Source organism: Osmerus eperlanus, chromosome 14, assembly GCF_963692335.1.
Source record: "Osmerus eperlanus chromosome 14, fOsmEpe2.1, whole genome shotgun sequence".
Taxonomy (NCBI): domain Eukaryota; kingdom Metazoa; phylum Chordata; class Actinopteri; order Osmeriformes; family Osmeridae; genus Osmerus; species Osmerus eperlanus.
In genome coordinates, this window is record NC_085031.1 from 17,277,547 (window position 1) to 17,295,556 (window position 18,010).

At 39.0% G+C, this 18,010-nt stretch overlaps 1 protein-coding gene, 1 long non-coding RNA gene and 1 pseudogene across 4 annotated transcripts in view; all 3 read left to right on the plus strand.

Annotated features, from left to right (window-relative positions):
* LOC134034396 (uncharacterized) overlaps window positions 1-1,137 on the plus strand; it is a 2,091-nt gene extending 954 nt beyond the window's left edge. Inside the window, exons 2-5 of the long non-coding RNA XR_009932225.1 lie at window positions 238-429; window positions 661-744; window positions 838-939; window positions 1,018-1,137. This is a non-coding gene — a long non-coding RNA (uncharacterized LOC134034396). The remainder of the gene's footprint in view (window positions 1-237; window positions 430-660; window positions 745-837; window positions 940-1,017) is intronic.
* Window positions 1,138-1,365: 228 nt separating this feature from the next.
* On the plus strand, window positions 1,366-9,597 carry LOC134034317 (interferon-induced very large GTPase 1-like). 3 transcript variants are annotated; one of them, XM_062478795.1, is made up of 6 exons: window positions 1,366-1,663; window positions 1,798-1,840; window positions 1,963-2,136; window positions 2,215-2,484; window positions 2,594-2,818; window positions 3,449-9,597. In XM_062478795.1, the coding sequence occupies exons 4-6, from the start codon at window positions 2,295-2,297 to the stop codon at window positions 8,176-8,178; spliced, it is 5,145 nt and encodes a 1,714-aa protein (XP_062334779.1). In that variant the 5' UTR covers window positions 1,366-1,663; window positions 1,798-1,840; window positions 1,963-2,136; window positions 2,215-2,294; the 3' UTR covers window positions 8,179-9,597. The 3 variants fall into 3 exon arrangements, with proteins under 3 accessions (XP_062334779.1, XP_062334777.1, XP_062334776.1); XM_062478793.1 differs by having other exon boundaries at window positions 1,798-2,136; XM_062478792.1 differs by lacking the exon at window positions 1,366-1,663 and having other exon boundaries at window positions 1,699-2,136.
* Window positions 9,598-16,555: 6,958 nt separating this feature from the next.
* The window catches only part of LOC134034374 (aerolysin-like protein), a 118,778-nt pseudogene continuing 117,323 nt past the window's right edge, over window positions 16,556-18,010 (plus strand).

The following is an 18,010-nucleotide window of genomic DNA, read 5'->3' on the forward strand; positions in this document are numbered from 1 at the left end:
TATATATATATCAAAGATGTAATAACTGCTTAAACATTAAATATAATGCGGTTGTAAGTTACTTTTTTATTCATCAGTTTCTCTTTTTATGAATCCCTCAAAAAGGAACATTTAATGTCAAGGGTTGCCACACATGTGTTGGTACCAGATCAACTGCAATTGTGTGAAAACAACAGGTCAGAATCATGGTGCAATGTTCTCATCTGGATATTATGTGTTTTTGACTTGCCTCTACAGGCTGACACCTCATGCTCCTGTGATTCTTGGGACACAGGGTTGAAGGATGCTGAAGAAAAGAAAACAGGGGAGAACAAGGGGGAGGAGAAACCCCCAGAGCAGCATGAAGGGAGCTACAGGAGAGGGGACTAACCCCCAGAGAAGCATGGAGGAAGATACAGGTCCTCAGGAGGTGATCTCTCAGTTAGAGAGGTGAGACTCACATAAGCGCATGCATTCAACTTCTTGTGCATTTTTACTTTTAAGAACCTTACTTTAGTTTAGATTATGTGGATTTCTGATAATAAATAGGCCGAAATCAACTTGTGGAGTACAGGTCAAATTGACCATTTGTAGTTATTATATAAGTGACTAGACCTTGATACTATTCTATAGAATATATATATGTCTCTTTTTATCTAACTTTATCTTCATACATGACAGGGTGTCTTTGAAGGAGGCAGAGTTACCATCAGCCAGAGAGGAGGACCAGTCCATCCATGAGGGAGATCAAGCCATGGAGCCCAGGTGCAGTCCATCTACAGTTTGTCAAACTGATGAACTCAGTGTTTGAATGTGACTGTGGTATGAACCACTGATGCTGATGAACTGTTGTTGTAGGGTGGATGAGGAGAGGCCAGTGTCACCAACACCCAGTTATCTATCAATGAAGTCGATGGACAAACTCATTGATGTAAAAAAAGGAGATAGTACTCAAGATATGTAAGTATCTATTGAATGTTATAAATGACGTTAAATGTTGACATCAATGTTAATTGATGTTTGTTTTGTCACTACCAGTACTCAGATCTTCACAGTTCATCCTGCCAGATCAGAACCACCAACTCCCAGTCATTCAGCCATGAGTGACTATTCAATGGAACTCCCTGTCAACTCCGATGATGGAGGTTTACCAAAGATGTGAGATATACTCTTTCATAATGATTCAACTTTTTCTACTGTAAAACACTTCATGCTACTATTTTGACTGTATTTGTTACCGTGGTTCTACATTAAAATACTGAATGTTTAAATGTGTAAGTTTTGTAAATCATTACATTACACTGAGATGATTTTTTGTCTGCAACATGTAAGGAAGAATTATAGTAATGAAGTTCTTCACAACCTCCCTTCTAACACCAGACCAGGAGATGTTCTTTGTGACTCCTGCTCTGAGTTCTTGGACATTGACAAGAGAGCTGTGAAGACCTGTCAGACCTGCAGCAGCTCCTACTGTGAGAAGCACATCAGGAAGCACTACACTGAAGCACGCTTTCAGACACACCAGTTAGTGGATGTGCCAGGAGATCTGGAACTCTGCCAGGATCATCTCAAGCCCCTTGAGGTGTTCTGCAGGACTGACCAGGTGTTCGTCTGCAGTCAGTGTTCTGTGACAAAGCACAGACGACATGACATCCATCATCAGACACAACAAGCTGGAGGAAAGGTAGCTGTTTCTGCTTTATAAGGAAATATAGATAATAGTCTGCAATACTAACATTTCCCATGCATAATGAACAGACATATGCCAAATATTATTTAAACTTTGTTATTGATTTCAAACTTGTTCTGTTCATGTAGCGCTCTGCTGGAGTGGCTGCCCAGAGACCACGTTTGGTTCATGGTAGATTTCTGGCTTCTAAACGCTTCTTTTTCCCCAATTCCCAATTCATTCAGTTTCATCACTTCAAGGAATAGTTAGGAAGTCATCCAAATCCTATATTTGTTTTCTTGTTTCCATGTCAGTGCTGCCCCCTCCTGGACAGATCAGCTTCCTGTCAGACTTTGTGACTCTGACCACCTCCTCACTCAGCATCACTCTCTCTGACCTGAGACCTGCCTCTGAGTACTCTGTCCGTGTCTGCAGTCCGCTAGACAACAGGGAGAAGAGTCCACCTGTGTTACAGACCTTCTCCACCAGTAAGGCCTTATCTAGAAATAAACCCCAAAAACGGGTTTTATCCCAAAAGGTAACTTTTAAAATGTTCTTTACTTAAGGAGTTCCACCACCAGCTGACTTGACCACAGAGCAGGTACAGCCCTCCTCTGTGACCCTGCGCTGGACCAAGGCTGGAGGAATGGAGACAATCCCACATCACTTCCTCATAACCTACAGCAGCCCAGGAACAGAGTCCCAGACAACACAGACTGCAGACTGCTGTACAACCCTGACTGACCTGCTATCTGGTACTCAGTACACAGTTGGAGTCTCAACTGTGCTGGATCATGGAGGAGAGAGTGAACCTGTCAACACAACTATCTGCACTAGTAGGACATTTTATATACCCTGACTATTGGATTTATTTGTTATTGTTTTTAGAATGCATGCATAGTTTCCTATTGTCTGCATCTTCTGAAACTGCATTTCTTTTATTAGGTATCCCTCCTCCAGACAAGCTGACAGTTGTCTCAGTGGACGCCACTGAGACAACTCTTCCTCATAACCTAGTCAGCCCAGGAACACAGTCCCAGACGACACAGACTGCAGACTGCTGCACAACCCTGACTGACCTGCTAGCTGGTACTCACTACACTGTTGGAGTCTCCACTGTGCTGGATCATGGAGGACACAGTGAACCTGCCTCTACAACCATCATCACTGGTAAGACGTGTAGATTTTTCTACAGCCCTCTACACTGGTAGGATTCATATTTCAAGTAAAGCTTTTATTACGAGAACATTATCTAGATGTGTTATCTGGGCTTGCCTGAAATTGAGTTTCTTTTATTGTCATACTATAGCAGCCCACATCATTATTTACAACATCTTACAGTAGAAAACAGTATGATCTAAATTACAGAATGACAATTGATTTCACTGATAACTGTTGCGTGCAATGTGCAAGACATCCTGAGACTAGGAAATGACAAATGGCCTGATATGTAATCTTTCATTGAACAAATTCAGGGTCCCGTTAAGGTAATTCACACTTTAGAAATTTTATTGTTTTGTAAATGTTTCAATTTTTTATTACAGTACTTGTTTTATGTTTTGTATGTTTATTGTATGCACCGACCCACTGAAGCAAATTCAATGTTTGTGTAAACTTACTTGGCAATTAACTGGATTCTAATGCTGATTCTGAAAATGATCCTGATGGACTGGATCTGACTTGACAATAATTCTATACAGCATACGTCATACGACAGCAGCAGTCATACAGCAACGTTCAGAACAAAACAGCATCTCACTCAGGAATTTGTTAACACATATTTTATTACCTATGTTACAGATTCTATTCTGCACAGGACACTGGAGAGTTTGGGAATACGATGTTTCTTAGACAATAAACTGACTGTTGATAAGGTGAGAGAGATCGGTGAGGATGCTGCTTCTGGTCAAACTGCAACTGATCGCCAATCACAAGTACTGCTGTTCTTACGAAGACTGTTGATGATGAACATGAAAGCAAGAAGTCTAACATGGCACAACAACCAAGATTCTGGTTCTAATGACAGTTTGTCAAGTGAAGATGAAGAGGTGCCTGATGAGGACATTAACCCTCTAGACCTGATAACTGCTCTCTTCCTGTGCTCAGATGGTATCTTGCAACAAGAGCTCAGTCTTAAATTATCCCTGTGTCAGTTTGCTGTTCCTCTCCTGCTGCCTAACCCTGAAACCCAGCAGAGCACTCTGATGCTGTGGGCCATGCGGGACATAGTGAAGCAGTCTAGACCTCACACTCCAGGAGACTCAAAAGAGTATGTAGAGAAAAGTATTGTAGATACTGAAATTCCATTGATTTCTTTTGTCAGACTTGGTAGCAGCAGCTTGTCAAAGTCAAAGTTTCTAAATGAGCTTCTCAGCAATTCCTCACAGATCAACAGCACATTCGTCCACCATAACATGACAGATGGAAATACACCAAGACAGATCTCTGATGGTTTAGTAGAAACAAGCTGGTACCTGCCCAGTGGAGACCCAGGCATTGATGTCTTCTCTGAACCTGTGGCTGTGGCTAATCTGCGTGGGGATCTACAGAAATATCAAACTCAGTTTGCTTTCCTCTCTCAAATATCATCTGCTGTGTTTGTTTTTTGTGATGATCTGAGATTTGATGCTAGTATTGTGAGACTACAATCTATGAAAAAAAGGAAACTCTTTGTTGTTTGTGATTCTCAGTCTCAAAGCCATGATAAAGCCAGTTTTAAGAAACTTAAGGCTGAGCTCAAGAAAAACAGTATTGGGGTAATAAAGAAGGACATAAACATGAACGATGCAGCTCTTGTGAAGAAGCTACGCTCTGCGGTGAAAGATGTCTTGAAGTCTAAACCTCTCACTGTTAAAGGGAACAGAATGGCTGATGTTGCACATGAGTTGGGTATCATAGTTGATGAGGACTACAGTCCATGTAAGAGTGCAAAATCTAAAGCAGACAAAATAACCGCAAATGTCTTTGACATACCTGAATACAAGGACAGACAGTTGCCTTTACAGCAGGACACTTGGAAAAAGCTGACTGCACTGGAAAAAGAAGAATGCAAGCTTAAAAAAGCAGGAGACAAAGACATTGATAAATACAAGAAGGAACTCATGAAAGACAAAGAGACACTGAGGAAGAAGCAAGTGGAGATAGGCATGAGTCCAAGCATCAAAGATTTCATTGCGGGTTTGAAAACTTCAGAAGAGGAGCGCTCTTATTTCCTCAAGTGGATGAAGATCAACCTGGATGATTTATCTAGCACACGCTTGTCTGACCTCAGAAGGAAGTATCGAGACATATGTCAGAAATCTCCTGAAAGAAAAGACCTCATTGCAAACTTAGATGAACAGATATTGAACAGTTCCTTGGGTACAGAACATTTCTTCAGGGAAGTTGGTCAGCTATATGAGGCAGCCATGTTCTCTGCTGACCCGAAACAGGAACTTCAAGAATTGCCAAGAATCTGTGCTGAGTTAATGTTGGCTAGCTCTCCATTAGAACTCATGGATGGAGACACATCTAACATCCCAATGAAGTGGATAACCAATGTTCTGAAGGAACTTGACTCTCTCACCAAACCCAACAACAAGATTAAAGTGATCACAGTATTGGGGGTTCAGAGTTCAGGGAAGTCCACTCTCCTCAACACCATGTTTGGGGTTCAGTTTGCTGTCAGCAGTGGGAGATGCACCCGAGGTGCCTTCATGCAGCTCATCAAGGTCAAACATGAGTTCAGAGATGAGATCAAGTGTGACTTCATCATGATCATCGACACAGAAGGTTTAAAGGCTGTAAAGTTGTCACAGATAACTGACAACTGTGAACATGATAATGAGCTGGCCACCCTCGTAATAGGACTGAGTCATTTCTCCATCGTAAACATTGCGATGGAAAACAGCTTGGATATGAGAGACCTCTTGCAGATTGTAGCTCATGCCTTCATCAGGATGAGAGAGTCAGGAAAGATGCCTTGTTGTCAGTTTGTACACCAAAATGTGACAGATATTTCAGCTCCTGACAAAAATCTTAGGGACCAAAATCTCCTGTTAGAGCAGTTAAATGAAATGACAAGAGTTGCAAGCAAGATGGAAAAGATTGATGAATGTGATTTCACTGACATCATCATGTACAAACCTGAGGAAAACTGCAACATCCCTGGTCTGTGGCATGGTAGTCCACCCATGGCTCCTGTCAATGAGGGTTATAGTGCAGCTGTGGCCAAGCTGAAGCAGCAGTTGATCAACACCTTAAAGTTAACTGCTGTGCAATCTGCTCAAACCCTTCCAGAGTTCTGTCAGTGGTTAGAACAGCTATGGGCAGCAGTTAAAAAGGAGAAGTTCATCTTTAGCTTCCGCAATACCCTTGTGGCTCAGGCGTACAAAAAGCTGTGTGTGGAGTTTAGCCGATGGGAGAGGAATTTTCAAAAACACATGTACGACTGGCTGATGACTGCAGAAATAAGGGTGGCAAACTATGGTTTGAATGAATCTAAGAAAATAGATGGCCTGTGTACTATCTTACAAGAGTTGAGAGTTGATTCATGCAAGGAGTTAAAAAATGAACAAAAGGTTTTTATCAACAACATTGAAGAATATTACAAAAAAGAGCATGGGAACGTTGATCTGATTGAGAAATATAGGGAAGAATTTAAGATAAGTGCAGAAAATCAAGTTAGGTTGACGGACATGACTGTGAAAAGAAAACTGGACGTTGCTGTGGAAGTGAGAAAATGTACATTCAAGTTAGACCACGTAAAAAGAACCAATAGAGAAACTCTGGACAAGAAAGTGTCTGACCTTGTAAAACGATGTGATAGAGGGGACCAGCCAATGACTGACCAGGAAATAGAGCAAGAATTTGAAAAGATGTGGGACAAAACCATAGAAGAGCTCTCAATGTTCACTCTGGAGCATCAAAATGTTGCCTTAGATATCTACAATGATCTTAACATGAACTTTGGAAGAGAATGTTCAAACATTCTGGCCATGTTGGAAAACGCTAAGCCTATAGACAAATGTGGGAATGGGAAATTACAAATTCTGAAAGATGAACATTATTTAACTATGACCTTTAAGAAAGCATTAAGCAGAGAATCATATGAAAATGAGAAGATAAAGGCATCAAAGACACAAGAGTTAGCTGATGAAATCATTAACAAGTGCAAGATGTTTATAGCAAACAAGTTGAAGGAAAGAAAAGACTACCACTCTACTCACACCAGGGAACTGCTTGACTTAATAGAGGAGAACCTTAGACTACACAGTAACTTAAACATCAGTGCTGAGAATGCTGCAGCTCTGAAAATACACATCTGTGGATATGCAGCGAGGGAATTCCAGAGCATGCATGATGCTTTCATCAGAGACAATGACCCACGACAAAACCTGGAGAAATTGAAACCACAGTATCTCAAGGACTTCAAGGACCTTTACGACAGGAAAGATCTGTGCAACAGGAAGGCTGATGAGTTCACTAACCAAAGTATCAAACCTGCAATAATATCCTACATCAACAACCATCTTGGACAAAATATATTGGAAGTACTCTCCAACTGTGGTGAGTTCAGATCAAGAACATCTTTTCAGTTCTCTATGATGAAAAGCCTGATATCATCAGACTTTCCCACATTCCAGAAGTGCATTGATTCCTATGATGAATTCTCAAATGAGTTCACACTCAACTCCATGGTGAGACATCTCTCAAATGGAAATAGCAGCCTTGCAAACATCCAGGTGAAACTCTTGAAAGAAATATGTTGTAAGATAAAAAAGGCTGTTTCACAGGTATCACAGAAAATAGGTGATGATGGAAATGATCTTACAGTCATTCAGTTCATCCAGGAATTAGTCTCTGAACTGTCTTCTGTTCTGGTCATTCTCAATGAAACAACAGGATTGAAATGGCAGAATTCCAAGACCGAAGAATTCTCCAACATGTTTAAAGAATGTATCCCAAAAATGGAAAACGGCCTCATAAAGGAGTTTCATAATAATCTGGACATACTGGAAACATTGAGCAGTTTACCTGACCCTCCTCAAGACCAGCTATACAGTAGATTGCTAGGCTGTGGGAAACAGTGTCCATACTGCAAGGCACCCTGCAATGTTGAAGGGAAAACTCACACAAAGCACTGTGCTTTTCATCGACCTGAAGGACTTGGTGATGGCAGGTGGAGATCGAACAGATGGTGGAAATTGCCCGGATGGATATTAGACAATAAAATTCAGACAGAAAAATGTGTGTTTAGATTTAGAAAAAAATCTGGGCTCCTGTTTATTAATAGCTTAATTTTCCCACTTTATGTATCTGCTTTGGTACAATATTTGAACAATGAAGAGGTGTGGAACTTTCAGCCCTTCAACAGCACAATCTCAGGCCACTGGAAGTTCCTGTTGGTGAAACATAACAAGGAGTATGCTGATAATCACAGTGCCCTGCCAGCCGATATACCAGAAGACTGGAAAGAAATCACAAGCGAACAGGCTTTGCAGAGCTTGACAGAGGAATATTACCCAGACACAGAAGATCAATTAACATAGCATGTGATACAGAATTGGAATAGTGACATACAAGCAGTCGATCGGTCCTTTTACATCAGACCTCAATTTGTCAGCTATCGAGCTCACTGTCAAGAAAGACAACATGTTTAAATTGTACCCTAAATCAATAATGACTCAGAGACCTAACAATAAATGTTATACTAACTGTAAATACAATTAAATCAAAGTACTAGTGATGTATTGTAACATATTCAAAACACAGGATATGAACATACTGTATTGATAATGCATGATCAAATAACTTTGCTTCAAATAATATAGTAGTTTTGAAGAAAAAACATTTGAGATACATTTTCAATCAATACATTTTAATAATATGGATATGTGGATGTGTTTGAGGGATTTTCCCCCCAAAATTGTTAAATGTTTTAAGTTTTCTAAGTGAATAATTAGTGAATATGTGTATTATTTGTGGTTTAGGAAAACAATATAGGGAATATGTATAGCTAAGTGGAAGAGCAATTAACCAAGAGATTGCAGGTTCAATCCCCACCTGTATGTCTATTTGGGTACATGTGTCTTCCAAATGTATACACCAATATTATTATGTACACATGTTTTTGATATTTGAGTTTTGATGTGTTGTCTTAAGATGACAGGACCCTAATATGGAGATCAATATGTTTTGATATGACAGTATATCATTATGTTTTTATATAACAATATATCCTTATGTTTTTATATGACAATATATAATTGTTTTTATATAACAATATATCATTATGTTTTTATGGTTGTGTTTTCTACATCTCACATGAATAATTGTTTATCATGATGAACATATATTGTTCCTATTATTTTTCTGAAAATGTGTATTGATTTTTATGTAATTTATGCCTGTACAGTTTATACAAAATGCATACATATGAAAAATACGTACTCAATAGTTCACTTTTGAATGTCTGATATTAAGACCTTAAACATGTGTTTAATGATTGTTTAGTGGGATTGTTTAAATGTGTTGTCCCATTGTCCTTTTTCTCAAGGGGATCAACATTTATCATAGAAAATATGGTCTTGTGATTTAGCTATGGATATGATGATAAAAAAAAAAAGTGTTTTGTGATAATATCAAGGCCTCAATATTATAGAATTAAATCATGTTTTTGTGAAATTCTTAAAATTACCATGTTTGTAGAAGATCTATGTCCTATTGGAATGGATGTTTATCATATATATAGTTAATTTCTCTTTTCTTAATGTTTTTTTTCTTGTTGATACATAAGATACATATAAGTGGTGAACATTTTTATATGTGTATATCCAGTATATGAATAGTCCTACAATTGGCCTATATTATAAGAATCCATTGTAACAATAACTACTCTATATCTTTCTTTGCAAATATAACCAGTTTAAAAAAAGCATGTGTCTAATTTGCCCGCAATAAAACTGTCAACACAGCGTATAATTTGATTCATTTTTATTCAAGTGACATGTGACCAAAGTAAAAAGGAGTGTTGAGTGACAAACAGACGTCCCCAGTGTGCAGGTCATGATGTTAGTGAGAAACAGACGTCCCCAGTGTGCAGATCATGATGTTAGTGACAAACAGACGTCCCCAGTGTGCTGGTCATGATGTTAGTGACAAACAGACGTCCCCAGTGTGCAGGTCATGATGTTAGTGACAAACAGACGTCCCCAGTGTGCAGGTCATGATGTTAGTGACAAACAGACGTCCCCAGTGTGCAGGTCATGATGTTGGTGTGTAAGTGGTCCTCCATGATGCAGTCACACCACAGGTCAGAACTCACTCAAACACTGCAACATACTGATACAACTTCAGGATTGATATCAATTCAGATAGTGCTGGTATCGGTTTCACATCTGTTACCAAATCTGTTTTCTAATCCAATATTTTCTTTAACCTCAGACATGCAAAACATTCTTAAATATATTAGATAATACAGGAGATAGTGTGGTATCATGAGAAGCTGTACCACTAAGCGGGGTGTATGGCAGTGCGTCACAACCAGACAGAGCAGGCAAAAATGCGTTCAAACAAAGAAACCGGTTTATTCAACAACAAAAAGTATTTCAGGAAGCAAACATAAGTTATTTTAAAGCAAAACATAGGTTTCATAAAGTTGCTCCGCAGTTAGATCCTACCAACGGTATACGCAAGATCACAGTTCCTCTGGCATTGAACTCTGTTTGTGCCAGGTACGCTCCCCCTGCTTGGTGTGTGTGTCCACTCTTTTGTACTCTCTCTCTCCCACACCTGAGCTCCCGCTTCAATCAGAGGGCTGAGGCATTTGCATCTGTCTGCGTGGTGCATTCTGGGAGACGTAGTTCTCCCGTCAGCCATCTTGTGGCATGGTTGCCACTCCTGGAGAGAAAGATAATGCCCCTCTACCACACGCCCTCTCGTGATGCCACAATAGAAATATATGTAAATGTATTTAATTGAAAATGGACCCAGGCCCTGATTGGCTAAACTCAAACAATATAATTTGATACATGGGATTGTTCCTATCTTGCAAAGACAAAAGAGACACCTGCAAATTTCTAAAATGTACCAGATGAATTACAACAGATACCACTATGTAGCATCAGATGAATTACAGCAGAGACCACACAGAAGAAGATTGAGTCTGAACAAGACACAAAACACCTTCAGGAACAGTTCACAAATATTAAATATTATAAAATATTATAAAATATTATAAAATATTATAAAATATTATAAAATATTATAAAATATTATAAAATATTATAAAATATTATAAAATATTAAATATTATTAGTCAATGGAATAAATATAAATATTTATTCCATTGACATATAAAGCTCAAATTGCTATGCAAATTGTATTGAAATTAAAAGCTGGAATTTTAAATAAAAAGTCAGGTCAGTTACTACCTGAACCTGCACTTCAATTGATTCATTTAATTGATTTAGAATTATTTTGTGCTTTAAAACATTTTGCATAATTTCATATCATGTCAAAATGTCACTGACTTATTCCTTTGCGATTGAGAGGAGTGGCTTTTGACTATCTAGATAATTCTGACAGCTTTGCCATTTGTCTCTGCATCCAAGCTATGTTCCTGGTTGGTTCTGTAATATAAAGCCGCTGTCACTTGTTGTCATCCAAGATGAGCCCTTTTAGGTTTCCCCCAAGAGGCCTGTTCTACCTGTTATCTGGAACGCAGAATCTCAGGTTGGCACTAGTGTGAAACATCAACGTATTTCATGGGCCAGTTAGATGAAGACACAAACTGAGAAACACTGTCGGCTGATTCAGGTAAGTACTGATTTAACTGAATGATTTAGCAGGCAAATATGTTGAAATGGTCATCACTTTTAAATTAAGAGACTGTTGAGATAGTGTGTTGTCTGGCATTGGGTAAACAGTCCACCACATTTGATTAATACCAGATTTCTTAATAAGGGTTGGTGTTTATGTAACTCTGTCACTCTGACACTCTGCTTTACACAATACCTACTCTCAGTCCCACATGATACTCAACAAGACAGAGGATGAAGGGTTTTATTAATTTGGCTTCTACTGATTTGACTTAATCTTGTGGTATAACTAGATTCTGCAACATTATGCACTGTGTGCATAATCTATAAAAACATTATGTTTTTATAGATAGGAGTCATAGATAGGATACAAACTATTACAAACCTCTCTTTAGATCATGGTTTTCTTATGTAATTAGGAATATTCATAATATTATACTCACTCATTTAAAAATATAATAGATTTAATTTAATCTATCCACACAAGTTTGTTTGACACATGCGTGAACTGTAAGTCGTTTTGGCCAAAACACCTGTTGAATAAATATATTAAAAGTACAATAGAAATGATGTTTCAGCAAAGAAAAATGAAAAGTTGTGTCTATTATAAACATGTTATGTAGATAATGAGGCCCTCTGAGTGTTGTTAAGCAACTCAGACGGCTCAGTGCCAGTGGAATGTTAGTTTTCTAGTTTTGGAGCGGCCTGCTACTTTCCAGCCAATCATGTTCCAGAATTCCTGTTCCAGCCAATCGCCTTCAGAGAGGCGGGCCTTTCTCCTTCGCTTATTTTGTGAAATCACTGTTAATCAAACTTGAGAAGATGTGAATATCATAACATGTATTTTGCATACAACACTACTACTACTACTATTTATAACAGACATGTTTGTATTTTGGTTTGTTTATTTGTTGTCAAATGAACTGCCATACATGCATGAACAGGGGGGTATTCCAGGTAGCAGGTTTAGTGAAAACTTAACTCAGTTGTAAAGAGGCTTACTGCGAGGTTTCCGTTCCAGAAAGAGAGGTAACGAAACCTTTTGGTAAGTTTCCATGGTAACTTACTCCGTGAAACTAACCTGCTCGCAAGAAGGTTTTCCATGCCAAACTCTGCGTTTTTATATATCCCCTCCCTCTTTCTGAGCCTGATAGCGTTGGCAGACTAGGGATATCCTTTCCTGGTTCAGCCAACTGATCTCGAACAAAATGTAATTCGCTTAGTTATACGCCGGGAGAGGATTTTAAGACTGCGATTCGATGTGCTTTAATTCCCTGATGAATACCTAGGTTAACGTTACCGTTTCCCGTCACAATCTGTAATGTATTTTAGAAACATTGTCAGCCCTTAGGCCAACATCGCTAATGTTACTCGCCGTGGACGTGCACTCAGAACTGACCAAATGCTTTTTGGCACTGAAATAAAGACAAATAATTGAAATTGTATTTGGTCTTCTTCATTGCCTACAAATAGAAATCTAACAATGAGTATGTTTATTGGCTATTGTTCCTATAATTTACATGATTCACCTGTGACCATGTACCATCCTGTAACTGGTGTTTCAGCAAATCTATTTCAACATTGTAGGGGGTCAATATTGGCCAAACAACTGAAACTAATTGGAAAGGAAGATGGGAAACTGAACAGTGTATTAACATTAACCAAATAATGCCAATACCAATGGAATTACAGTTATTCGACTCTATGGGTTAAATCAGAGCAAGAATGGTCAAAGTAAGGTTAAATAATATAATAATTTAATCATATTGCAAATGAATGAAATCAATGAAGGTTAACTCTTACCTACTCTACCATGATTATTGTAAACTAGAGATAGAAAGCAAGAGGTGAGGAAGAAGGAGTAGGACAAGCCAGAGCTGAGGAGAAGGTCTCAGGAGATTAAGAATCCACAGATGCTTCACAATTCCTTTTATACCCAAAACAACTAATAACACCACAATCTTGACCCTTACTTATCAACATGACTAGCAATGCCACAGTAAGTTACACAATGATGTGTGAGAGCCATCAAATTGAGACTCCATCCAGTAACTCCAGATTTTACCATATGAGAGGTGGGGGCAGGTTGATAGCCTTACAAGATCAGCCTTTATTCTTCTGCCCTAAGTACACCATCTCTTGGTCAAAATAGAAATTCAGCAAATTCAACAATTAATATTGATATAGATTATTGTTTCTACAATTAACATCACCTGTTACATGCATCCTCCTGTAACTGGTGTTCCAGTAAATCTTTTTCAAGATTATCCTTTATTCTTCTACCCTAAGTAGGCCTACACCATCTCTTGGTCAGTTTTTGGCAATTCTTCATGAGGTGCAATTTGTACAACTCATTTACTTGTAACTGGGAATACATGGGATTGCATTACATTTCACAGTTCCACATGCAGAATTCACCTGCCATTAAATGAACATATCACTGTATACTGCATCCATGCTCTGTTCAACAGGATCAGAATGTGCAAATCGTTTTTTATATTCATTATTCTCATAATGTCAGTGTAACTGACAATTCCACACAAGCCTGTAAATAAAAGTACATGGGGAGAGAACTACCAGTAGCTACCATACATAATTCTCTGCATCCGTTTTCTGCGGCAGCAGTCAATGTCTCTTCGTCATCTTAATCATCATCGTCATCATCCTTTGATGAAAATATTAAGCAAATTACCAGAACTGCATTTTTCCATCTACGTAATATAGTCAATATAGCCAAAATACAAAAACTCCTGTATTTTGTAGCAATGAGGGGATCCCTCATTTTTTTGTTGCTGGGTGCCATGGTTGATCCCAGTATCGGAGCTCCATTGATGTTGGCTTTTAATAGTTCTAACGCGCGCGCTTAACTCAGAGTTGACGTACTCCGAGTTGAGTTAACAAATTCAAATCAGATTTTCTGGAACCGAGTTTTCAGAGTTTCCCATTTTAAAGTAACTCAACTCAGAGTTCAGGGTTAGGCTCAGAGTTTGTTAAACCCGCTACCTGGAATACCCCCCTGAGCAATGAAATTCTGAGGTGCAAGCTATCAACCATAACAGAAACAATGAACTGTAAAAAAGATTATAGATATACATTTAGTCAACGCTCTTATCCAGAGCGACTTACAGTAAGTACAGGGACATTCCCCCCGAGGCAAGTAGCTTGAAGTGCCTTGCCCAAGGACACGTCAATTTGCACGGCCTGGAATCGAACCAACAACCTTCTGATTAACTAACCCTAACCGCTCAGCCATCTGACCCCCTATAAGTGTGATACTAACAATAAGATCTATAATACTTTTACACAATGTTAGTGAAAATTGAGTGCCGTTTACGTTATTTAAATGTTAATGTGATATAATAACAACTCTGTCCAAGACAGTATTTTGAGTTGTTCAACATGTTAGAATACTAAAGACTCAAACGCAACATTATTATTACACAGACCACAAGGACTTGGACATTTTCAGAATGTCCAAGTTTTCTAAACACCTCTTACTTGGCACATGCAGCTCTCTAGTGGCTAGTGAGTCTAGATTTAGATCCTCAGATACAAATGATGTGTTTCATCCATTCAAGGATTATCGGTCAATATACCCAGACTGGCGTATTCAGCCAGACCCCAGCATTGAGGCCTCTGACTACTAGAAGTACGTATTTGCAAAGTACAACCAGCAGTTTGCAGATGAGTACAAGGCCCTGCCTGCTGACATACCTGCTGAATGGCACGGTATCACCCAGGAGCAGGCTGTGGAGAGCTTGGAGAAGGTTTACAGACTGAAAGCACAATAGCCAAGTGTCAAAGTCACCTCAGTGATGTGGGATAAGATAAAGAGTCACTCAAGCCATCCCTGGATAAGAGAGAAATAGATAATAATGACACACTATGATCACGATTTCCTGCCAAGTGCACATTATGAAATTGTGCATTACCTAAAAAGGTAACATACTGTACATATGGACAATCCTTCTTCATACTGTACAAAATGTTTTTGTTTTCCTGACAGTTGTAAAAACAAGTAATGCTGATATTTGAACTTTGCCTGTATACAATAGTAAGTTTTCAATCATAGAATGCCAAGAAGATTGCATTTCATACAGTTCCTGGAACTGAAACTGGGTATTAAACACAGAACAATACATTAAATGGCAGGCTTTTTGTTTAGTAATGTATGTTGCAGCAATATATTTTACATAGGCTTTCAGACTGAAAGCACATGAGGACACAGAGACAGTTCAATCAGGAGAGACCTGGGATGAGTAAAGTGTTTATGTTTATGAGTTAAGTGTTAATGTAAACAAATTCAACCCAAGCGCCCTTTGGTGATGTGGTTGATTACGTTACTGTTAATCATCTGTCCATCATCGTATGAAGCCCGCCCTGACAATTTGATTGGTCAGAACAGCTCTTGTTCGGACATAGTTTTTCCCCAACCGAGCGACCCCAGACACAATTTCCCGACCAAATTTTTTTTTGTGGGCGGGGCTAAGTTTGGCTGGCACCCAGGCTAACGGGATTCGGTAAAAGTTAACATACTACGCTGCTCTGATTGGTTGTAGGTCTATCCAATTGAGCGAAGAGGCATTTTTTTACGTATAGTTAAGCTACCTACTCTAAGGAAACTTCCCATGTGATATAAAATTCTAACGTAGTTTGGCATTGTCAAGTTATGCATGCTGCTAGGTTTCTGTTCAAACGTAATGTTGGCATTAAAACGTGCTCTATAGTTTATTTAAGAACAATGCCCAGTTGTAAAATTAATTCCAGCAGTAGCTGATTTTGTAACTTTCCAAGGCTACAGGTGTATCTATGCTGAAAGGTTGTCTACTCACCATTTGGTTATCACAAAACTTATTTGTTAGCCTTCAGAGTACCACAAATGTACCACAAATGTACCACAAAGTACATTGTGCATATGTGGAGCTGTGTATAAGCAAGGCACATAGCTGGAGATGTCTATAGGCAAGGCACATAGCTGGAGATGTCTATAGGCAAGGCACAGGCAAACTATTTTGATGAGTTGTCAAAATGCTGGATGTCATTTCCGGATAAAATATGAATTTGACTTCTATAATGTATCAATTCATTCAATTTCTTTTGAAGGTTTACATCAAGAGCAAGCATGTCATACCTTACACCATTACATAGCATTGGAGGACAAGGAGGTACTCGCTTTGAATTGAGTGGTATCAACAACGGAGCGACGCTGGAGAAGATCTGGGTGTGGGTCGGAGAGTGGCAGGTGAAGGCTGTGAAGGTTTGGCTTACTGATGGTCGAAGCCAACAGTTTGGAAACGAAGCAGGAAAGTTTTCTGAATTTAACTTTAATGATGGAGAGCATTTTACCAAGCTTTCCCTGTGGGGAAATGGTGCAGGAACACGTTTGGGTGCCATCAAATTCCAAACTAGTCAGTCACGGGAGTTCTTTGCTCAAATGACTGACTGGGGGTTGAAAACTGAGTACCCTATTGATGTTGGCTCTGGGATCTGCATTGGAGTCTTTGGGAGGGCTGGTTCAGACATGGATGCCTTAGGTTTCCAATTCCTTAACACCATCAAGTCTACCATATTGAAGGATGTCCACTACCCCACACTTCATGAAGTAATACAAGTCCATGACTTACAAAAACGAATCTACTGTTACTCAAGAACACAAAATTGAAGCCTCTGAAAAGATCACCAAAAAGTCATCGTGGTCTGTGACCAACAAGTTAGAAGCAAACTTTAACTTTGAGATAAGCGCAGGAATCCCTGAGGTAGCAGACGTCACAGCTGGGTTTGGCTTCACTGTGGGAACAGAAAGCACACATGGCTTAGAAGAAGAAAGGTCTCATACTGAGACTCTGTCCTTTCCGGTTCAGGTTCCTGCTGGGAAGACCGTAAATATTGACATCACTATTGGTAAAGTTACAATTGATCTCCCATACACTGCCAGAGTGGAAATGACCTGTTACAATGACAGTGTTCTGAGTTTTAACACCAGTGGAATCTACAAGGGCCTTACTTACACAGAAGCAAAAACGGTTATAAAAGAGATTCCTTAACCTGTTCAGAATTAAATTGTTACCGTCAAATATATAAAAATACTGTTAGAAATACATTAAAAACTTTAAATGGCAAGAAAAAAATATATAGACATATTTGGTAATTTTTCTTATTTCCCTCCTCCATTACTGCCCTATCCTGAGGGCATCTGAGTCTGAACTAGGTGTAGGCCTAGTGGTAGTTTCTGATGGTACGATTCCTCGTCATTATTTTATAAAGGCATTTATTAAATAATTTTCCCACAGTAAAAACGGACAACTGTGGCTTGCGCCAAACCCTTTGTAATGTGCAGCAAACGGGTCTATAAAAGCAGTAGGCCTACATAATGGTATGAGAGCATTTAATCCCTGCTTATACAGAGCGTAATGCATTAGTAAATAACAGGTGGAGTAGCGCTACTTTTGCTTCCTTCCGAGCTTCCGTAGGCTACTGGGATGAGAACTCGAGTTCTGACACTATTGTAAAAATAAGATGAAAGTTTGATCTTGGGGGAGGGCGGTATAAATACTGAGGGTTG